At 39.5% G+C, this 24911-nt stretch overlaps 1 protein-coding gene across 1 annotated transcript in view; it reads right to left on the reverse strand.

Moving 5' to 3' along the window:
• The window catches only part of St8sia1 (ST8 alpha-N-acetyl-neuraminide alpha-2,8-sialyltransferase 1), a 134295-nt gene that overhangs the window by 36191 nt on the left and 73193 nt on the right, over positions 1-24911 (reverse strand). The window contains exons 3-4 of the mRNA XM_076852725.1: positions 20166-20275; positions 14419-14511 (exon numbers count right to left, since the gene is read on the reverse strand). Coding sequence (XP_076708840.1) covers positions 14419-14511; positions 20166-20275 — 203 coding nt within the window. The remainder of the gene's footprint in view (positions 1-14418; positions 14512-20165; positions 20276-24911) is intronic.

The following is a 24911-nucleotide window of genomic DNA, read 5'->3' on the forward strand; positions in this document are numbered from 1 at the left end:
GGAAGCTCTTAGGACACTACTTGAGTTTTGACAAGGAATTGTTAGAGCCTGCACATGGGCGATGGCAGCAGAAATAATGAGACAGTGGCAGAGTTCATGGATAATGTGAATGTAATAGAAACAGGGTTTTGTAGCTGGGTAGATATGGATGATGACAGCAAGGAGATATGAGATCCACTTGATGGAAAACCAACCAGTGACTAATAACTCTGACAGGGACTACAGAAGCAGGGAAGGCTTGAAGGAAAGATGACTATTCATGATGGGAACATACTGAGTGGGAAGTGCCAGGGGATGTTATATGGAACCAGCCAGCAGACACACTGTCTGAAGCACAGAGGAGAGTGGAGGCGTGGGCTAGATCTGCACCAGTGGCAGTTCTGGCTGAAGGTGAAGGTCATGGATGATCTCCCTAAGGGGAGATAAATGCAGCAAGGAAAAAAGAGAGCTGAGAGACAACCCCACGGAGCACCAACATTAAGGTGGCAGATGAAAGAAAAAATTAGCAAAGGAAACTAATGAGAAACAGGAAAGAGAGGTCAGTATTCTAGGGGAAAAGGGATTTCTAGGATGCAGAGAACAACCGCGTTAAGTGCAGCAGACGTTGTCTTCTAAGCACTGATAACCACAAGTTTCAGTTTTCCAGACCTTTAAACCTCTATTTCCAAATATTTATTTAATAATAACTGTTTGAACAAATAATAACTGAAAGCTCCTACACAATAACACAAACGCACTCATCGGAAAACTTTTCCATCTAATGAGAATCTGTGTTATGAAACCTCTCCCTTTAGGGATGTCAGTGATGGGCACAGTTATCATCTAGCAATATGTGAGAAATGCAGTCTCTTTGTTTTAAAAGAGTTGTTGGAGTGAGATGTAACCCAAGAAAAAGACAAGCTTGTAAGAACCTCTATTCTTGGAGGACACAGTGGCAGACTCAATCCTGCCCTCTATGGGGCTCCTTAAAACAAAGAGTAGTGTCTGTTTCCCATTAGTTCTCTGAAGTCATCATTAATCTTGAGGTAGCAGGGTCAGCCCTGAGAAAAACTAGCCATAAAAATGGTGTGATATAAAGATCACTAAAGATGCCAATCCTTTGCCCAAAATATCCCGCCCCCCAATTCCTAGAGCAGACAGTCAAAGTGTCTGAAATTCCTCTGGATAAAACATTACTCTATTTTGTTAAAACACTTTCCCCAGGTTGCTCCAGTTGTAAAAACACTGAGAGGAGTAAAATATTAACCCATTATCAACCAGATTAATACTTCCACAGGGCTGGGATTGTAGCTCAGTGGTAGAGTGCTTGCCTAGCATATATGAAGTACTGGGTTTGATAATCAGCACCATATATAAATAATAAATAAGATAAAGTTATTGTGTCCATCTGCAACTTAAAAAAAAATTAAACAAAAATACTTCCAAAAAGATTTACTGATCAACTGAGTTGCTGTCATCTTAGAAGAGTAGAGCAGGCAGTCAGCTGAGATGCTCTGAATCTCAGACACTGCCTGGGGGAAGATTCCCATAACCAAGGAAGGCCATGTCACTGGGACTGACAGGATGGATACTAAACAGGCACGCAGCCAATGCAGAGCAGAGTTTCTCATTTTTTCTCTTTAACACAAATTCATCTTTACTGAGCATTAAGATCTCTTGGGCCCACTGACTCTCCAGAGTCAAATGCACTTCCCAAGGAAGGTCTGACAACTCCCAAGAATCATGAAACTGCACACCCCCAACAACCAGAAGTATGTTGTTGAGCTTATATTTCTATAATTTGAGTTATGAAAATAATAGAGAAATTTCTAAAATTTTCAAATATGAGTATTTCCATATATAATTGCATTATAAAATATTGTACATGCTCTTCCCAAAACCCGTGCCTTGCCAGAGACCCTGACTTGATGTTCTAATTTCTCCAACATCACTGCCCTCTCACCTTCATTCCAAAATAGAGAAGAGGCAAAGAATTTTATAAATCCACTTATCAAACCTTTTGTTATTTTCCTGAGATGAGGAACATCACAGAAAATATAGTCTGAGACAAAAATTTAAATCAGAAAAAAAAAAAAACAGCCATGTTAGAAGAAAATGTCTGGAAAGTCTAAGCAAGTGTAAGAGTTTGAAATGACCAAGTATGGACTAATTCTTCTACTAATGGAATGCTGGGTTGTTGTGGTTTTACAAAACAAATGCCAAATTATTAAAAGACAAGACTCTTGTCTGCATGTTGACTTGGTTATAAGTATTGGGAAAAAACTGCCAATTGGAATTAGCTACTGCTGTGGAAAGGAACTGTTGCTAATGGGATGCCCACAAGAGCCACCAGGAGACAGGAAACTACAGGATGCCAACAGGAAGGAGGGAGTTCTTTCTCTTGCCATCAGCCTCCACAGCCTCCCTCCAATGCCCTCAACTGGGAGGCCACCCAGGGAACTGGCTGGCAAAAATATGGGGCTTGTAGGATTCTGGATCCAGCAACACAAATCAGAGTCTTCAAACAGGATTTTGTAGCAGGAATACAATCACCTGCCAAACGCACAAGTGGAAAGGATAGAGGCATCAAAGCTTGTTGGAGACCATAATAACTCAGGAGACACATGATCCTGGCTTGGACCAAGGCAGTGACAGCAGAGAAGGTGAAAAATGGTCATAACACTTGAAGGTAGATTCACCAGAATGGATTTAGTCAATAAGCCAAAGATTTAGTCAATAAACCAAAGAGGACTTTTTTTGTTTGTCTGTTTTTTTGTTTTAGTTCTGGGCATTGAATCCAGGGACACTCAACCACTGAGCCACATCCACAGCCTTTTTTTTTTTTTTTTTTTTTTTGTATTTTATTTAGAGGCAGGTCTCACTTGCTAAGTTCTGAGGCTGGCTTTGAACTCATGATCCTCTTGCCTCAGCCTCCCAAGCCACTGGGATTATAGAAATGAACCACCACACCTGGCTAGGATTCTAAGGATTTTCAACTGAATTAAGAAAATGAAGTTTTTCATTCTTTGAGATGGGGAAGAATGTGGAATATACAGGTTTGGGGCATGAAGGAGATTAGGAATACTGGTTATTTTAATACTGCTGTTCCTAAGAGGCACCCAGATAGATTGGCCAAGTTGGGAGTTAGGTGTATGAGTCTGGAGGTAAAGGAATAGGTCACAGATGTGGTAACAATTTAGGATTATCAAAGCATATGTAGTATTTAAAGCTATGAGACTGTATAAAATAAATAGGAAATGTCTGCTTTCCAGCACAGTGAATGAAAGTAGGCCAGCAACAAAGTGGGCCCTTGTCAAAATTTCAAAATGCAGGGCAGGAGTGGGAGAAGTCCAGGTTGGAATGAAGGGGTGAATAAAAATTCAGGTCGTATACAAAAGGCCAGGAATGAGAATGGCATCCATTTCCTCAAAGCAGCACTAAACCTAGACAATACTGGAGGACTACTTTAAAAAGGCTAAGGGGATCTCCAAACTGGAAATGAAATCCTAGTAAAAACATCATTCAAGAATAATTTCAGACATGGAAGGTCTCGAAATCTTGACTTCCTCCGTATGTTTTCTCAGGAAGCTGTTTAAGAGTGTGCTCTACCAAAATGACACCAAGAGAGATGACGCAGGTTATAGGAATTGGGAGCTTCGACACAGGTAAATCCCTAGGGTGGGTGGTGAAGGGAGATTCCAGGATGGCAGCCTTCATCTTCATCTTCAGGTGGAGATTAGAACATGTGAAATTTCAGGACTCATTCCTTTAAAATGCCAAAGTGCTGATTGTCAACAGGGCTGAATGCCACTGAAATCATTTAAGTAACTGGCTAAGATTTGGGAAGTTGTATTAGAATTAGGAAGGGAAGGGGAAAAAGGAGGAAGGAGGGAAGGAAGGAAAGGGAACATGTATCTCTCCAGGAAAGTCGGGCTGGGATACTGGGCTCGTGGTCATTGTAAGTACATGGTCATAAATGTAGATATTTGGTTGATGTGAAGGTGAGAGTACAGATGATTCCTTCATATTTCTATGTTCTCAAAGAAGTACAAAGCAAGATTATTATCTGGAAGAGGCGGGTGATGAGAAGAAGGTACGGAAGATTTGAGAGAGGAAAAGATACGATGTAGTCATCTAAAAACTGTTGAGACCAACTCCAACCCCCTAGATGGTATCTCTCCAATCTCTTTCCAAAAAGAGTCCAATGACCTTGGTTCCATCCTTAATCCTTCCACTTCATCTGTCACTGAAGCAAATCACTTCACTTGTCTATCACAATGTTTTTACTGAAAAATCAGGTGATGCTAATAACATGCATCTTTGTCTCCCCACAAGTTGGCTGTATTAATTGGGGGTTAAAATAACTTGAGGAATACTGTGGGGCTGCCTATTAATTTTTAGTGGCATATGAAAGAGCTCTCCAACCACTGTCTCTTCAGATTGTTAAACATAGTTAATGGAAGGTAATGGAAGCAATAAAGAACAGAAACTATTCCAATATTCAGGTGGGGGGTGGATTCCAAGCAGAGATTGTGGCTCATAAGCTCTGTGTGGTCGGTAGTAAGGAGAGTAGAGGTCAGCTCCAGAGTGGCTGCCAAGAGTGGTCCAGAGAAGGAGGCCAGTGGAGAGAAGCTGCCACAGAGCATTCTGGGGAAGTGTCTTGAAATAGAAGATGACTTGGCCTCATGTGAAGAAAAGTAATTTCAAGAATTTAAAGAAGGCCTCACAGTTGAAATATCAGAAGATAATTTGGCCGTGAGAATTGACTATATATAAAAAAAAGTGGATAATGAGAGAAGCAGGGGTCTGGTAAGAATAATCACAATTGACCTTGGAGATTAGTAATCACTGTTTGTCCAAATGGAACACAGTTAAGGTTTAGTTTAAAGCTACCACTACAGGCAATTACGTGGTGAGAGGGTGCTCCTGTTTGAAACACCTCCAGAAACACTTGTAAACAGGAGATCTTGTCAATTATACCTTAATAAAGGTTCCTTGTATTCACTTGTATGGTTTTTTCCCTGCGGGTTCATCTTGTTAAAGTTGTAACCTGTGACTAACTATGGAGGGTTTAGTGTCTGATGAGCATGTAGTCCTTTACACTTTCATATCTTCTGTTACTGTCAGAATACAGAGAATAAAGTCATAGCCTGTCACTATATCCCACTTTTCCCTTATAAATTGTAAACTCTTCATTGACCTCTTGAGGTTGTCTCTTCTACTTTTAAGTTGTTGAGACCAACTCTAAACACCTAGATGGTATTTCTCCAACCTCTTTCCAAAAAGAGTCCAATGACCTTGGTTCCAGCCTCAATTCTTCCACTTCATCTGTCACTGAAGCAAATCATTTAACTTGTCTATCACAATGTTTCTGCTGAAAAATCAGGTGATGCTAATAACCTGCATCCTTGCCTCCTCACAAGCTGATGCACCTGATGGTTAGGCAATGTTGGTGTTTGCTTTCACGTGTCACTCTTCCTCCAAAACATTCACTCTCCTATTTCCTACCTAATCATTTTTATTTCAGAGAAACTGGCAGATATTGTTTATTCAAAAGAAATTAGATTTCATCAAATCTAAGATATTATATTATTTAGCAATAATAAAGAAAAAATAGCACTGCCAATAAAATAATGACTCTGATTTATAATGGTGTTGTAATTTATAATGGTGTTGTGAACTAGCCTCTTCTTGCTTTGATGTTTCTTTCGTCCATTCCAAGGAACTGAGCAATTTTTCCTGTTTGCATTTGCACTATTTGGCTATGACATGAAGACATTTTGTACACATCTTGGTAACTGCTTAATAAACCTCACCCAGTTGTGGGTATTTTCTTCTTTTTGTTGCTTGCTTTGCAAGAAAATAGGAAATTGCTTTCCTTGTTTCTCTGAAATAATTGCCTTATAAATCAAATTTACACCCCACTGCTCTGTTTCCATCTTTCTTTACAGACAACAGGTATTCAATCTTTTCAGAGATATTTTAAATGCCTATCAAATTCAACATGTGCAGGACTACCAATGCATATAACTCAATTGAGGTGACAGCACACCAACAGCTACACCCATGGTGACTGCTATAGTTTGGAAGTGGAAGATCCCCCAAAAGTTTGTGTGTTAAAACTTGGTCCCCAGAGTGGTGCTATTGGGAGGTGGGAGAGCACTTTTAAGAGGTGGGGCCCAATAGGAAGACATCAAGTCACTGGGGGCATGCCCTTGAAGAGGACTATGGAACCCCAGCCCCTTCCTCATCCTCTCTTATTGACTCACCATGAGGGGAGTCATTTCACTTTGCCATGTACTCCCACCATGATGTGCCCCCACAGGCCCAAAGCAATGGGCTGAAACCTCAAATATTAAGTCAAAATAAACCTTTTCTCTCTCAGATATCTGTTACAAGAACTACAAAGCTGACTAACCCAGTGACCCTTGGTCATGCAAGGTCCACTGTGCCTTAGCTCCCAATTGATCAACAGAGGCTTCATAGCTACTAAAAAATGAAAAATTGGGCAGCTCACAATAAATAAAATATGATCATTTTATCTTGTGAGTATCCCTTCCTTTCTTCTGCCTTTCATTAGTATTTCCAATAATATTTACCAAATGTATCTATCTCACCTGTTTATATTCTGCCCTTGTCAGTAATTCACATTGTGATTCTAGTTTTTAAGATGTTTCTCCTTTGTGATTGTTTGTGTGTGCAGGTGTGTGACATATGGAGATCCAGATATGAGCTAATAGTGAAAATGTAAGTTAAAAATGTACATCATTATTTATACACCAAACACTAGAGCTCTGATTTAAAAAAAAAAAAAACAATAGCATCCTATTAAACAAATCAAAACAATTTAGTAACAGAAATTTGCAGACACTTTCTTATCATAATTCAACTTGGAAAGCAAACCTTATTTTGATAAGAATGTGATTATTTTAACCAGTATATAATCAAGTACAATTAGTAATTTCTACAACTATGTCCTATTTAATCTACATGATTCACATCCTCCAGTAAAATTAATTACAAATATAAATTTAACAATAGAGTAATTGTGGATACTCTAGAAATATTCACATACATACTAATAAATAATTATTACTGTCTCATCCTTTTCCATGAGGATAATTAGGAAAACTCATTAATAGCTGAACATTCTGAAATCACTGAATACATAATCAACTCCATATAATGGAAATGTTCACAGATGGACCCCTACCATCTTGTCCAAACAAGCTCTTGGCACATATGGAGTTGGTAAGATAACTGGCCAGTTTCATACTTTACACTTAAGTGTGCCTCCTACAGTTAAGCTGGGGCACAAATGCCTTGGCTGTAACAAAATAGCTTTGTGAGTCACAGGGTGTCTCTGCCTTCCAAAGGGGACATGGAGTCAGGACAAATGTAGCTGTTCCCAGTATTTCATTCTGAAAATCCCTAGGAAAGTGTCATTTACAAGGCTGCCTCTGCCCCCTCAGCATTATTACAAACCATGGTTTATCCCAGATGAATGAAGCACAGCATCTGTTCAAACACACACACACACACACACACACACACACACACACTAATATCAGATGCAAAAATGCATGGATATATTAGAAATCTGATGAGCCAAAAAAAGTGAGAGGATCAGGGGAAATAATCTCAGGACACTTACTTTCTAAAACAACAATTTATAGTTGATTTTAAACATTTCTGTTCTTTTCTAGCCAAACCATTTTCAGTTCCCAAAGATTTCGTTCCTCTCCTTTCCCTGTCTCTCCTTTCTCTAGTCCCTTCTCTTCCTCATTTCCTTTCTTTTTGCTTAGCCTAACAACTCCACACTCATATCATTCAGATCCAACTTTGACACCAACACTGGGCCCTTGAGTCTCTCTCTGACCTCCAGAAGTCAATTAGAGATGTCTCCACATATAGACAACACACTTTCAAAACAGAATTCTGGTGGTGTTAAATTATTTCTTACCATGTTTCATGCAGAGAGTGGCTATGCAACTTATCTAAGATCACACAGCCAATTCTGTCCTACTGGTTTTCAGAAAACTCTCTGCTCATTTCTTTGTCCACTGAAATTGGAACTTCCTAACATTCTATAGACCTAGAAAAATATACAACTAAGCAAACATTAAGAAGAGGGCTGAGGAAGGGTACACGGAAGAAGACTGGTACAAATGGGCCCAGTGGTCTCAAATATTGCATGCCAATGTAAATCCTGTTAGATATCCACCTTGGCACCCTTGCTGGGCCATACCCCAGCATTTTTTCACTGGGATGCTAACTCCTCTCAGAGGGCCTGCATGGGGGTACCATGAGAACTTAGGCTATTTTAATATTTACCAAGTATGTACTAATTATGCTCTTGGAGTAACATTTGATCTGCTCTGCTAATTAAGGCAAAGGGTCACAGAGGGAAGGAAAGAGGAAGGACACAAGAAGACTTATGCAGTAACCACTCTGTGCCAAGGTACACGTGCTAGGTCTTCCAATTACTGGGGCTGCTCTCAGGACAAAGCTACAGGAAAAATGCAGAGAATTTTCTGACTGTGTTTCAGTACCAAAAAATGTGTTAAAGCTACTCTCACTTAGCTCTGGAAGGGCAGGAACCCACATATGCAAAAGTGGGGCTCCACTCATATTATTTGCCGCTCTTATAGGGCTGCTGTACCCTCAGAATGAATTAATATTAGGAGAAATTCTGTAATTGCAAGGCCTGCTTTTATAAAATGATTTTTTTCCCCTACTACAAAGGTTTGCATAGATTTTAGAACCTTAAGTTGATGTGGAATAGGCTACATCTTGCGGGTTTTCAGGAAGGGACTGAGTTTATTTTGAATATGCAAATAGGTGTAAATTGTCATAGCCTAAGGACAGACTATGGCAGGTTGTATTTCCCAAAGATGGTCACACTCCTGAATGTGCTCTTCTCACAGTGTGATTTTGAAACTCCTCCCCAAAGGGGTGGATCTCTTCTAGAACTTCTCCCTCTTGTACCTGGGTCAGACCTTGTGACTTCTTACAAACAATGGCATTGGGTGAATGCTGAGAGCCACAGCCGAGTCGGAATGGCCCCTGGCATTTTACCAGAAGTATGGTTGAGAGGCGAGCCATTAAGATGATGTTGGATTGAAACAGACTGTGTATTGAATTGTATATTAGACCTTTACTGTCTGGTAATAGGATGGCTCTTGCTGCCTAGGGCACCCGCTACTTTCTGAGTTCCCCTTGAGTTCTCGCGGGGTTCCGAGAGTGAGTACGCGTGCAGCCCAGGGGAGGGAGTTCCGATTGGTGTGTGGTGTGTTCCTGGAGGAGCTGCGTGGGTGGCGTTTGGGGAGAGTTCCGAAATAAAGTTTGTTCCTGCTTGAGTGGCTCGTGATTTGTGCCCAGCCAGACTGTGGCAGGTGAAAGTGAGAGTGACACTATGCTGCTCCCCACGAGAGGTTGTGTACCGTTCTTCGTGGATGCTTTGGGGGAGGCCCACTGTCATGTCAACTGCAATGGTGCTGCGAGGTAGCCCAAACTAGCCCAATAGGAGAGACTCCACGGAAAGTCCTGAGACTACATGAAGAAAGAGGAAGCCTGCCTCCGCCAGTCCCAGCTGCTCCAACCCTTGGCCTTTTCAACGGCAGTGATCAGGAGCCGGATCTGCTCAGCCTGCTGCTTCCTGAATCCCTGAACCACAAGAACAGTAAAAGATACTGCAGGAAACCAAACAAAAATTTTAAAAAGAGCTCTAAAGCAAGTCATCTCCAACGTCCCTCCCCCATATCATTTGCCAGTATTTTGTCTTTTCTTTTGACCATACAAATACATAAAAATAATGTATAATACTCCTTATTATTTCACAAAGATCAAGTTTGTTTGGATTTATGTGTATGCTTAGCAATTTCTTTGTACCCCAGATTTTCGTTCTGGAGTAACATTCTTCCTGAGATACATTGTTTAAAATTTCTCTCAGTAAAGGTCTATTGATAAAATAATCTGTTTTTCAGAAAAAAAAAATTTCTCTATTGAAACATTTATTGAAATAACCACCAGAAAAATTGCTTGTCAAACACATTTCTAATGTTGATAGTTTTTACTTCCAGCACTCTGGAGATATTTTCCCACTGCTTTCTGACTTCCATTTTTACTGTTAGAAGTTTGTTTTTAATAATTTTTTCTTTTTCTTTTTCAGGCGATGTATTTTATTTCTGACTGCATTGAGAAGTTTCTTTAGTTGGGTTTCACTAAAAACTTTCTAGGTTTGCATCATTTAAAAATTTAATTCATCATTTAATACTTTGTGTAAAGATTACATTATTCATTAATTTTGGAAAATTCTCAACCCTTATCTCTATCGTATAGTTCCACAATTCCACTTTAAGGTAGCCCTTCTCATTTTACTCTACTTGATTGTGGGGGGTGCTGGGGATCAAACCGAGTCATTTTGTTCTATATGTTTTTGTCTTGCTTTTGTATTTCCTACATCCTTATATTAAGAAAAGTAATTTGCATTATCTTCTATTTCACCAATTCTTTCTTCTGTTACATCTAATATGGTGTCTATCCATTTCAACAATTGTACCTTTCATTTCTAAAATATTTATGTAGTTATTTTTCTAGTCTAGCTAGTTAATTTTTATATTCTCTTATGGGCCTGGCCTGTCATCCTTATTTTTTCCACAAAGATTTCATATTTAATTTTATACTGCATCTGACAATTCCAGTAAGTTCTCAGAGTTTTATATCTTATTTTTTGTTTGTTTTTTTTTTGTCTTTGAGGACTCTGACTATTGATGGTTTATGTACATTTGAGTGTTTGCTTATGAGCTTCTATTTGAACACAAAATATGGGAATTCTGAGACATTTCTTATAGAAAAAAATCCTTATACTTACTTCTACTGGGAAGCTGGGTATTGCTACTGACCTGGGGCCACACAAATCTCAGGCTTAACATGGGACACAGGTTAACATGGTAAGTACAGGGCTTGGTCTCCAGTTCTAAGTTTTGATATCTGAACTTTATAATTCACAATGCTTGGTCTGGTTTTAGTTCTTGATTTTCTGTTCTGTTATGGGATTTTGGAGGGTGGGATATGTAAATACCCTAGGAGTTTTGCCTAAATTTGGCAAGTCCAACAATGCATCCTAGAGTATGTTTTATCCAGGAACAATATGAAAGGCAATAGGAGAGTTCTTCAGTAGCAATTCCAGATGCTAACCAGGATGGCTGCTCCTGGATGCCGCTACCTTATTTCCTTTATCTCTGGACAATCCTCATGGTAACTAATTTTATTCCCAGTTGAAAGAAGATAGGGTAAGTAAGTAGGGTTACATAACTGGCAAGTAGCAGTCCTCACTGGTACTAGAACTTGAAAACACAACTGTTTAAAGCTAAAATCTATGTTTCTCACTACTATGCAATACTTCCTCTAAGACACAAACTCCATAGATTCACATCTTTTTAGGGGTGTGTCTTTTTCTTCTCCTACATGCTATCTCTCATGCCCATTTTAGCACCCGGCTTCAAATTCCTTTATATCATTGCAGATGGTGGGCTGAATGGCCATAAATAACTGCCATGCTTGGGTGCAAACACTGATGTGCTGCTCTGAGTTTGGACAGAAAAGAAAAAAGAAGTTAGATAGCAGAAGAGATGGAAGTTTTAGGAACATAATCTGAGACATATCATATTGTTTTAAAGAAAAATTTCTATAACCTTTTCAGGCCCAAGTTACTTTCCTTAAAGCTTGTATTATTTTTTAAAGGCCCATAAATAAAATAAGAAAATTGCTCTCCCTGTTATTATCTCTACACTCTCAATTTCCTTTAGTAAAATTAGAGGCAATAAATGATGGCTACAATCTCTTCCACTTACACAGGAAGAGATGAATCAGATTATACTTGACACCAGAAACCTCAAGATAAACATCAGGGTCTCATAGCAAGTCTTCCTAGTAAATTTAAAATTATGCACTTAGAAATTTTAATATGTTGACTATCCCATGATTTTTACTCTATTCTAAAAGCTTTTGTTTTTCTAATTCATATCAATTTAAAAAAAAGATAAAAAAGAGCAACTAAAGTTTTCCTAGGTAAGTTTTCCACTAATAGTGTTTTGAAATACTTTTTATTTAAAAAGTTCATCTCCGCAGTTCAAAAACAACTAACACCAAAAACTATTAAACTTCCTTTTATTGTGGGCGGAGTGTGCCAGGAATTAAATTCGGGGGCACTCAACCATGGAGCCACATCCCCAGCCCTATTTTGTATTTTATTTATAGACAGGGTCTCACTAAGTTGTTTAGCACCTTGCTTTTGCTGAGGCTGGCTTTGAACTCTAGATCCTCCTGCCTCAGCCTCCCAAGCTGTTAGGATTAAGGCAAGTGCCACAGTACCTGGCTTAAATATCCTTTTAATAGATAAATGAAAAATTCAGTTTGAGGAGGATTTGGAAATATAATTGTTTATGTATCCATCCATTCTATAAACATTTACCATGCATGTCCTTAATGCCAAGCAATGTACTGGGGTCTCAAAAGTACAGGAAAAAGATTCTTGGCCCCAAGATGCCCATCTCTGTTCTATTGCCTCTAGTATGTCTGAGAGGAAATACATCAGACTTGCTGCCTTTTAAAAATGGGTTCTCATTTACCAAGTTGGTTACCCCCAAAGTTCAAAAATGAATTCTTAATGTCATAGTAAGATAACCAATTAAGTTTCAGTTTTTATTTTTAATAATTTTTTTCAAATACCTAGTACCTCTGAAAAAATCATGAACTCCTGATTTGAGCAAAATGGCCCACTGAATTTTCAACTCTATCAAAAACTCAGAAATAAAGCTTCAAGAGCTTGAATTGACCCCAGTGAATTTTACCCCTTCAGTGAGTAATGGAGCCCTCAGAAAATATCATGAAAAGTATAGACATGCACAGACATGAAAATATTTTATAAACTTGAGGAAAGGGTCTCTGAAATTTATAAAAGCTGTACCACAGATGCAAATACCATGGTCATGTCTTTTCTCTGTGAATAGCTTCATGGCTGGAGTCTCATCTCATTCAACCTTGCAGTCCCTGTCCCAGAGTCGACTTCAGAAAACATTTAATGAATGAGTGAATTCTGTTCTTAGGAAGTTCCCATTTTAATCTTCCCTCTCCCCATGAATTTCCAGATCCTCAACTTCATTTATACATTTTCTTTTCTTTTTGTACCCACGATTGAACTCAGGGGTACTTAACCACTGAGCCACATCCTCAGCCCTTTTTTGTATTTTATTTAGAGAAAGGATCTCAATGAGTTGCTTAGGGCCTTGCTAAATAGCTGAGACTGGCTTTGAACTTGCAATCTTCCTAATTCAGCCTCCCAAACTGTTGGGATTACAGGCATGGTCCACCACACCCAGCCATTTACACATTTTTCTAAAACTTATTTGCTCAAGACAAATCTAACAGGCTAAAGAACTCTCTTTCTCAAACTCTACTTTCAGAATTTTCCTCATTTCACCTCACCAAAGAAAGCCATACCTCCTAACAAATATTACAATGATGCAGTACAGACTACCAGGCCAAGAAACAAAGAAACATTTCCCAAACAGCTTCTCAGAAAATACCTACCCCTAAAAAAGAAAAAAAAAGGAAGACTATCTCTAGATGAAACAGAAAGGGGCTGTGCTTTATTTCATCCAGGGAACAAACTCTGGGAGTTCCCCATACCTTACTTACATGTTGAGGTCAGAAGTGAGATGATTATATTGAATCATACTGTAACACTTATTTTAATTCATTCCTTATTATGAGATACAAGGTCTCAGAACAGTGTCTTTCTCTTTCTTTCTCAGAGATTGACTCATTCTCTACAATGAACAGTCCTTAGAAGGAGCTTCTGACAACTTGCAGGTAGGCTTCACCAACCAGACACCTTTAGCAGCTGCTAAGATTTCTAGAATTGATGCAGAATTTTCCATCTGCTCTCCCAAATCTGATATGATATCACATCATATCATCAATAGAGTATAATTGCACATTCTTGTATACTCTGACAATATTGCTATTTTAATGCATGCATATGCACGAGATTGGACATTTATTTTTATTTTGTTGTATTAAATCAGTTCACCATTGCCAAACAATAAGTTGGAACTGAAGCCAATAAATTAGAAAGTAGTAGCAAAGAGTATACAGAATATTGTGCTGCTTCTTCAAGCAAAACAATTGATCTTCATGTTATTTCTACTATCTCTAATGGCAAGCAATAGAATCCCAGAGGAAGCATGAAATACTGTTTGGATTCCCATAATCCTTCCTAGTTTATTTACGATTCTCTCTTTTATCCTTCCTGCCTGCCCAGATGGTTTTACTCTTTGTTTCCCGAACTGAATTATGCTTACTTCCCTTAAGATGCTAAATACTTCAAAAGCTTCCCTCTTTAGTTCCGTACAAACTGAAGTTATAAACTCTTACCTTTGCCGAATTATGCTGGGATTAGCTGTCACTAAATGACTTTTGGATCCAACATCTTTAGTGTATTCACTTGACAAGGGAGGAAGATTGCATCTAGAGACAAAAGAACAAACACATTGGAATGATTTTCATACTTTTAAATCAAGTCAGTTAAAAATGACACAAATAGGAACTTTAATTCTAGCTCAATTCACAAATAACTGTTTTTACCACCTTTCCCTTTGAATAGACATTAGATGACTAATTAACCATCAGCATCTTCAAAATGCTGTCAAAAAACTGGTGCTGTTTTAGAAGAAAGAAAATGTCAGCTCCAGAGTTAAATGATCTAGCGAAGGGGAGAGACAATAAGAAGAATGTATTGGTTCCATTTAAAATATCTTTGGTGTAATAAACTTGAAATTAGGGCTCAGGAGGTAGAGGACACAAGACCTACAGTGTTCGCTGCATAACCCTGAGACCCAAGAGACACAGGAATAATATGTGCTCATGTTTTTCTTTCTTTTCTCAAAATGTAAATTATAATAGCACATTCAGAGCAATGTACTGTTCACCTAAATCAATGCATTCTAATTTTTGTGTAGGCAGTCGATGCATAGGTTGATTATTGGTGAAGACATAATGACCTGTCATCCAAGGAAACACAGTGACTCTGCACCATTCTTGTTCAAACAGAAAGAGTACTGGTGCTATTCCTAGTGAGGAAAATAGTCACTCCCTCCCACCCGCAAAACACCACCCCATAGTCACTCCCTCCCACCAGCAAAACACCACCCCAATTTTGATTGTTCTTCTTGGTCACAACATCTTAACAATGGTCTTCAATGGAAAATATAGCCAATTCAAATGCAAATCTCATGGCTTTCTTCCTGTAGGACATTAGACAAGTGAATTAATTTGCTGGGCCTTAGCTCCCCCATTACATAAAATGAAGACAATGACTTCTTTCTTGTTGGGTTCTTGTAAAGACTAAAAAAAGAAATGTATAAAAAGTCCCTACCTTCATGCCTTATACAGAGTAAGAGTTCAAAAATGTCTCAAATAAGATATACTATAGAAATATTAGTCATATATTTATGAAAATTCCAAAAGAGCCTATCTTTTCAACTAGGTTTTCTTCTGTGAATGTGTCCTAATTGCTCATCTCCACCCATATGCCTAAATTGACTCCTGCCACATCACAGCATCTATAACTTTCTATGACTTCAGCCAACCAAAGCTTTATTTATATATAGATAAAGCTATCTTATAAATATCGAGATCTCTGCCAGCTACTAAAATTTCCCTTAAAATGTGCCCCAGGAGATGGAACCATCCATGCACCCACTCAGCTGATCAGCTCAAGCTCCGTGATTTTGTTTTTACCCTGTGACTCCTACCACATCACAGAAATACATCAGGGTTGACTTAGAATATTCCTTTCATCTGCTCTTAGATAAGGATATACTGGTTCTTCTGAACTACCCACAGATCAGTTGGTCTGCCAGTTGGTGACCTGTGGCATGCTCACTGGGGTCTAACACAGTGAGCATTGTGAAACAGAGCCCACTTCTGAGGCATCTCCAGTCTAGTGGTCACCCCTACCCCATACAATTTCCTGAGGATGTTCCCAAGGAGTGAGCCTATGGACTGACAAGCAGGCTGGGCAGGCATGGAACTGGCTGTGGTCTCGTGACTTAACTGTCCTTTGCAAGGATGAAGATAACTTCCGAGCTAAAACACGGACTAAAATTTGACCACAAGTCTCATAAAGCAGCTTTGATCTTGATTTCCCTCAGTAACATCTGAGAAGAAACCATTTCATACTAAAACTGTCAGCTCTGAATACTGCTGGGGAGGGCTGCTAACCTGTTTTGCCATTATTAAACAAAAAAAAATTGGTTTTCATGAGTAAACACTTTGTTTTTCTGTGTGTTCCATGGCTCATAGGTCTGAATCCCTCCATCCCTCCTACCACAAAGTAAAAGCTCAAGAAAAACTGGAAGATATTGGTTATATCCTATAATAGAGGGAAATACTTAAAACAATAAAGATAATATTTTATAATTACATTTCTGGAAAATAATGACAATGCATTTTAGTGTAAATATCTGCCTGAAGTTCTTCTGCACAAATATCTGACAATTTCCTCTATCTCTTTCCTTAGGCATGCACACTATAATTTTAGCTCCTCAATTGCTAAATTGATAATTACATAGATTTACATAAAAGACACATTTAATATAGTTAAATTGTTTCTAATAAGGCATAATTGTGTAAAAGTGTTTCAAACTTTGCATTATCGTTTTTTGGCACAATTAACAGATGTTAACAGCTAAAGTATCTTGGTAACAGTACTCAAATTACTAGAAAAGATCTGATCACAGAACTGGTGGGAAATAAATATTCTTTGAATTGGGGAATGGAAGTAGGTGAAGAACAGGCTTGGTGGAGAGGAAAACTTACGTTAAAAAAGCATAAAATCACTGTGAATTTTTTTTATATATTTAAGTACAAAACATGCATTTGAACATAATTCAAAATTATGTTTCCTTCACTGTCAACCTGAACCACCAGATTCTCCCCAAGATACAATCATTGTGACTTCTGTTTTGCAGATCTTCCAGATAAACTGAATTCACTAATATTCTTTTTTTTCAAGTGCCGCTTTCAGTTATAGTGCAAATGTATACTTTGAATAATGGGGAACTGATTTTTAGCATTTTAGAAGATGTATTTGAAAATATCTAAGCACAGAAAATCATGGAAGAGTCATACCCTAGTCCTAAGGAATTTGGGCTGTAATCTGGTATAGCGAAGCTACAGGCAGGGTTTCTGGATTATTTGCTCACTTTATCTATCCGTGCACCCAATAGTGTAGGATCTGACAAACTACGAGCTTTCTAATCCACATTTACTCACTAAATGTTCAAATTTGAATACATGCTATTAGTAATTTTCTAAATGGGCCCCTAAAATGTGCATTAAGCAAACATTTATTACAGTCAAGTAATAATTTATCAACATTTATCACTCCCATACTGTAAACCATAAATAAGACTTTTAAAATTTCAAGTGTGTTATGAAAATAGCATGATTCTTGAAATTAAAAAAAAAATCATGTTATGCAGAGCTTCAGTTAGATGCTACCTTTTCTGGATCCTATTCAAGCCTCACCTCCCTCATCATTCTGTGAACATGATGCTTAACGCTGTGCCAGATGCACTAATCACAGGTACTCATTAATCCTGAACTTGAATATATCGACAGAGTATTGCATACAAGGCTAACCTAATGTGGTTTATTTGGGATAAATAGGGCACCACTAGATTATCCCCTGGTCTTCTACATCTTAAGTTGAAAATACTAATCTTCCTAAGGGTAGTCACACACGCACATAGGCACGCACGTGTACACATACACACGCACACACACAGGAGAGTAAGGAATAATAAATACATTTCTTGTTCTGCCTCTTTCTCCACTGTATTAAGACCACTTGAAGTCACTTAACTTCTCTTGAACCTGTGAGTTTAATACTACCTATTCCTTGTTTCTTACAGTGTTTGGAAAGAGCAAATAAGCTTATACGTGAGAGCAATTTGAAAAGTTAAACTAAACTCTATAAACTCTGTTGCAATGATATGGTGTTCATATAACCATAGATAAAATCAGAGTTGCTGCACAACAGGAAGCCTGGAGGAACTGCCACTCAGACCCCCACCCCCCGCCCCCAGACTGCAAAGCTGAGCCCCAGCAAAGGTAAATGATAGGTGGTAGGCCACCGATCTAGTCAAAGGAAGGGCCTGTCCTCCAGCCCTTTGTGTTCTTTGCTGACTCTGTGGCCTCACCTAATGCCAAAGTATTGGAATGAGTACCTGCAAATACTCAGGCCTCTGTCCTTGTCCTCTCTCCATGCTCTCTAGGTGGTTTTTCCACTCCTTTGGTTTAAATACCTCTCAGCCCCATCTATAACACAGTCCCTGCTTCTCGGGGCACTGCAGAAGTACTTGTTCTGCCCACAGTGGAATGAAGAGGATTCAGCCCAGAGCCACTCTTCCTCAGAGTCTCCCACTGCCCCCACTATGTGTCTGAATTCCCTCTATTAAAGCAAGTACACCTCCAGGATACAAGTCCATGACAGAATTGATGAATATATTTCCAGATCTAGCTTGAGTTCCAATATGCAGTATGTGCTCAATGAACAGATTTTGGCACTCAATTAAGGGAACTACTTCTTTAGTTTTTTTAATTTTCCTATTGTTTATATTGCAAAAAGAAAAATCACAATGAAGAGGAAAACATGATCCTACACTGGAAAAATATATGCTAGGGCACCCCATGAAGGTAAGGTAGGTGTAAAAAGACCTCCCACTCCAGCACAGGCTTCACCAAGTGAGAGGAAACGTCTTCCAAGGAGCCCAACGCTAATTCTCTGAGGGGAAACTTGGCCGCCCCTGAGTAAATCAACCTCTTAAAATTGTCTTTACTTTACCTACCTCACTTAGCTCGAGCTTGGAGGCAGGTTAGGGTTCTCTTAGCAGTCTTTTGCTGCTCCTATATAGTTACTTATTTGTCCTTGAAAACAAATGCAAACAAAAAATCTCTATCCTTCCTCGCATAGCTTCCTGGCCTCTGTGTTGTTTGGTCCTCAGCCTTCCTGGCCTCTGGTACTTGGTGCCTAGTCAATCTCATTTCAGTAAGACTTTAGGGTCCACCTGAAAGACTCCCCTGTGCAGTCTTAGGATTCTTTCTCTTTCTTAGTAACAAATGTCTTTTCCTACAATGTATCAAGTCAACCCCAGATAACCTCAACTCTGAAATCTTATACCCCCAGGGACTCTTCTTTGATTTCACCTCCCACTCACTCCTTGCTCTCAGTGGCCCTGGCATTTGCCCAGCTTCCCTTCTCTTCCACATCTCAGAGCCCACTCCCTATCCTGCCCAGGCTGCAGGGTGTGCTGCTTCACAGGTTCTCCAGCCAGAGCTCTCCATGTTGCCATGCCCTGTCCTTCCTCCCTCTCACCAGATCATCTCAAACCTGCACTACGACATTCACTTTCCCTTTTGTCTTCGCTTCTACCCCAGCTGATAAGCACATCGGCTCAAACTCGCACCATGGTGCAGGTTGTTGGTGCACAACAGCCTGAAGGTCTGGCTGGATGTGTCTTAGCAATTCCTTATCACGTCCCTGCCTCCTGTTTTTCCACTGGAACTGATGTGCCTGTCACTCTGCTCAGTCCCTTTAACAAGCCTTGTCCTTGTTTGAAAGCTCCTCCCCTCCTCCTTTCTGATTTTCCTAATCACACACAGATCCAATCCTTCTTCAAATCCCACTTGCTCCTTTCAAATGCTTTTTGTGAAAAACTAAGAAGAAAGGGTATAGAAGAAAGTGAATAAATTAAAATGTCTATTCATTCAGAGCTAGCTTTAGTGGAAGAGCAATTTTAAAAGTTTTAATTAGCCAAGTGCATAATCTAAAAGAAGATCTGAGTGTCTCTACTTGTCCCCACTGCCCTTATGAGAAGCAGAGTGGGCACCTCTGCCACCTGTGAGCATTCTTGCTTTGGATTTCCTCAGGGCAAGGTTCCCTCCATCCCCTCAGCACTCTTCTAAACTCACTTGTATATGAGCTCGAGGGGACACTGAAGAGCGTGCTACAGCTGATTAATCACAAGTGACTAGTTTTGAAAGGCCCCAGGGCTTATGGGAGGGACTGGGGGGAAAGGAGAGAAGGCAGAGGCCGCGCTGTGGGTGCTCTCTCTTACCGCATGACAAAATTTGCTTCATCTATTTGACGGCCACAGCCACTCTTCTTCAGAATCCCACCATTTCCCACCACCGCGCATTTCTTCAATGGCAGCTGGAATGGGGTTGCCTAGCAACAGAAAACAAGGCGGGTTTTCACTGCAAAGAACACACAACTGCTCATAAAATCATTGTTTACAGCAGACCCTTGGGAGGAATTTGTATGAAGACTGAGTGGGGCAAAAGGAGCACGTGGAAAGAAAGATGCCAAGAAGTTTGTAAGGAGCAAACTAGCTGGTTCCTTTGAAATTAAGAAAGCAAAACAGAAAAACCTCCACAAAGTGTATTTAAATATAACAACATTTTTTTTTCTTTCACGTCTTGGCCAAACACCTAGTAGAGGGTGTTTGCTAGGGAAAATACAAAAATCTAAACTAAACACAGGATTATTTTGAAAGGCATTAAGCTGTGAATAAACTCAAATGAATTCTACTCCATTTGACTGCAATTTCATTCATTTATACTATCAGCCATTCTCTCAACAAATGTTTCTGAACATTTCCTATGTTAACTGTTGGGGACAGATACAAGGTACACAAGTCTCTGTCCTCAGGCTTCTAAATAGAGGACAGGAGGTGAGGAAGGGGTGAGGAGAGTGTGAACTTTAAGTAGCAAACACCGTTGTGAGGCTGGGCTATTGCAGAAGAAAAACACACCAACTGCCAGGGAGGGGCCCGGAGGAGCAAGGTGGCCCTTCTGCTCAGCAGACTTGATTGGGGGAAAGCTTCTCACTTGAGAAGAACCTAAAGAATAAATTGGATTTTGCCAAGTAGAGGAAGCAACATAAACAAAGGCATAAAAGTATTTGCTGGGAGCAAATGTTGTGTTTATAAGCAAATGAACACTGCATAGTTCTATCTAGAACTCAGGAGGCACTAAGGAGCAAGTAACTTGCATTGAGCCAGACAGCATGTGACTTTCTTTCTGCAAACATTGAACTGGACTGCAAAGTAAATTTTCAGTGTACCTGAGTGTTCCCTGAGGTGCTATTTATAGTACTAGAGAATATGGAAACCCAGCTACAGCTCTGAAAACAGAATGCATCATTTGGCCTCTTCTAGCTGGGTCAGCAAGAACTGCCGGGTACAAAATTTCCTGCTTGCTGAAACAAGGCACAGCAGGGGGAGTTCTTCGGGGGAAGACCTGACATATATATGTAACTGGTATAGAAAACAACTATATCGATAGTAAGCAGGCCACCGTGGATGAATAATATGGACTATACCAAAAGAACAAGTGGGATTAATACATGAAAATACATTAAAATATCTTGCATAGGCATGAAGTAATTAAACCATGAAGGAAAAACAAACAAACAAACAGGTCTCTGTGTCATTGATAGCTGAAGTAGGCACTTACTACAGCATAAGATTTTATTCCACTGATTTCTATATGTAAGAGAAACAGCAAGAACTATGGAAATATTGTTGATAAAGTTGCTGTTATGGTTTAGATGTGAGGTATCCCCCAAAAGCTCATGTGTGAGACAATGCAAGAAAGTTTAGAGGTGAAATGACTGGGTTATGAGAGCCTTGGCCTAATCAGTGTATTGATCTACTGATAAAGATTAACTATGTAGTAACCATTGGCAGGTAGGGTGTGGCTGAAGGAGGCGGGTTCCTGGGGCATCCCTTGGTGGTATATAGTTTGTGGTTGTTGAGTACAGCTCGCTCTCTCTCTCTCTCTCTCTCTCTCTCTCTGCTTCCTGGTGCAATGTCTTAAGCCACTATTCTCCACCACACTCTTCTGCCATGATGTTTGGTCTCACTCTAGGCCCATAGCAATGGGGTCAACCATCTTCAGACTGAGGCCTCTGAAACCATGAGCACTGAAATAAACTTCTCCACTAAAATTGCTCTTGTCAGGTCCTTTGGTCACAGCAACAATACTAACTAAAATAGACGCAGTACTTAAAGTACAATGCCTAGCATTTGCCAGCGGAGAGATAGGAACTCCCTGCATTACTATAGCAGAGATCAGTCCAGAGAGGAGGGACAGGCAAGGAACAGCATCCTATCACATCCAAAATGATGCATGACATTTTTCTCAGTTACTCTCGAGAGGAGGGTTTGGAATCAACATTAGAAAAACATTTATTTAGATCTATACTTGTTAATTGAAGAGTTACATATTTATTCTCAAGTTAGCTTGTTTGTCCCACAAAATAAGTATCTACTGTGTATCAACCACTGGTGAGTGACAGGGACACAAGTGGAAATCTATGTTCCCCAGAAGCTTGTATTCTAGTGGGAAAAACAGACAAGAAATAAAAAAAAAAAACATAAGTCAAATGAATAATGTGTCAGACGGTGACAAGGGCTTTGCAGAGAAATAAGCACTGGCACGAGAGGCTCAGGAGATTTGAGAGAGGAACTGCAATTTGAATAGGGTGATGAGGGGAAGGTGCCCAGGAGGCCTGCAAGCGAATCCCTGCCAATGAGGAAATGCACCCAAATATCTGCAGGAAGCACTGGCACAAAGACCTTGAAGGAGGGAACATTTCTGGGATGGGACAGGGAGAACAAGAAGCCTGCTGCGTCTGGAGAGGAGTCAGCTAGGGAGCCAAGTAGGAGAGGAGGTTAGAAGGCTAACTGGTAGGCAGCTGGGGGACAGATTCTGTAGCACTTTGTAGACTCTTATAAAAGCGTGGGTTTTTATTCTGAGAATCAAGTCTCTACAACAAGAAGTTAACGTGGGGAGGGCAACATTACAGCATATGTTGGAGCAATCGCTGTGTATGCTGCTGTGTGAACAGGCTGTAGGTTGTCGTGGGCAGAAGGAGAGACCAGTTAGGAATTCCTTGTAATTCAAGCTTGAGACATTGGTGACCTGAATCAGGGTGACAGTATAAGAAGTAATCAAATTCTGGAGATACCCTGGAGGAAGAGCCAACTAGATTTGCTGACGTGGTAGGAACAGTGTTAAGAAAAAAAGAAAGGGACCGAGGATGATGCCAAGGGTTTTGGCTTGATCGACGGTAAGGATGGACTTGTCATTTCCTGAGACACAAAAGATCAAGGAGAAGCATTACTGAGGGAGCAATTGGAGCTCAGTCTTAAAAACTCAAGTGTGCAAAGACATCTGAGTGTCATTGTCAAGTAAGCAATGGAGCATGTGGCCAGGGAACTGGTCTTTTCTGGAGACAGAAGGTTGACGGTGATCGGTACAAGTATCTAAAGTCAGGAGACTAGCCAATGAGTGCAGACAGAAAAGAGAAGAGGTCTAAGAGAGGCTCAGACTTAAAAAAAAAAATTATCTCAAAAAGGGTTAGAGAAAAAATGCCTCAAATGCTTTTGGTAGATTAAGTATGATAACAGCTAAAAACTGTCACTGGACTTAGCAATGTAGATGTCACTGGTGACCTTGACAAGGACCTTGGTTCAACAGTAAGGACAAAAGTGTGATGTGAGTTCAGTGAGTTACACATGTTGTTTTTTTGCATAAATATTTAGATATAGTTTATTTGAAAAGTGTGGGTTCATCTCATCCTCAACTAGTATTTAGATAGATTTACATTATTAAAATCCCCTTAAACTGTTGTTAAAGAGAGGTCCTTATATCTGGGTTTTCAGGCAAGAATCTGAGCCCAGATCAAGAAGAGTAGCAACATACACCTGGAGAAAAATACTGTCTCCTAACCTCCAAATGGGCAGGATGATGGGATCATGGGGCAGGTTCAAGCTCCTCCACCATCTGCTGCCTATCTCTGAAAGGAGGATAATGCTGCGCAGGATTTTATGAGATTATGTGAGATAAGCCATGAAGCCGCTCATGAGTCACTGGCACAGTGGGCCACTTATCTTCCTTCTCTCTTCTCATTCCTTCCCTCCTTCTAAAGACTTCATGGACTTGTTCAAGCTAAGAAATGCCTGGATTTCATGGGCTTTGATGCAATGAAGGAAAACAGTGATTTCCCTATCTTAACAATTAGAAATAATTTTAGTAGCAGAAAATTTAACTATTACACCTGTTCACTATTAACAACACCTTCACCCCCAAAAGCCCTCCAACAAAGTCCAGAGGTAACAAAAAAAAAGGCCATTTCTTCTTTCTGATAATATTTGCTTGCTCTTTCCTTATTTCATAAATCTATAGCCCTTGAACAAATAGTTTCATTTTATTTCATTTAAGCAAATATTCTGAACACTCTTGGACATTGATAATACACCAGTGAACCATAATAGCACACCACAGCTTCCAGAGAGGAAACATTTAATTGGAAAAATGCTATGAATTTTTATCCAGCTAACGGATATAATACTATTATGCTCTATTTTAGACATAGAATACTCAACTTGGCAATGGTCCACACTCTCCAGAATGGTACCCTTTTTGGAGATCATATTACATAGGAAAAAAATTTGGTCATCCATTGCCACATGAATATTGTGATTTTGACAATGTTTTTATTATAACAATGTATGCTGTCCTCTCGAATTTATTTCCTTGTATCTATGTGAGAAAATGTCTACCAGATCAGAGAGGATAGTATACATAACATTCCTGCAAAACTTGAAACTACTACTCTAAATGAAAGGATTGATTAGGATAGATTACATTAAGTAACTACAGTGATGAGCCAAACTTTTTTTCCAATTCTTATTCAGCCATTAACTCGTCCTATGATCTCTGTCCAAATTTTAGCACTTGTAAATGTTCTGTTAATGACCAGCTTCTTAATGACCATATTATATTAATCATAGGAT

This window comes from Callospermophilus lateralis, chromosome 4 (genome assembly GCF_048772815.1).
Source record: "Callospermophilus lateralis isolate mCalLat2 chromosome 4, mCalLat2.hap1, whole genome shotgun sequence".
NCBI lineage: Eukaryota > Metazoa > Chordata > Mammalia > Rodentia > Sciuridae > Callospermophilus > Callospermophilus lateralis.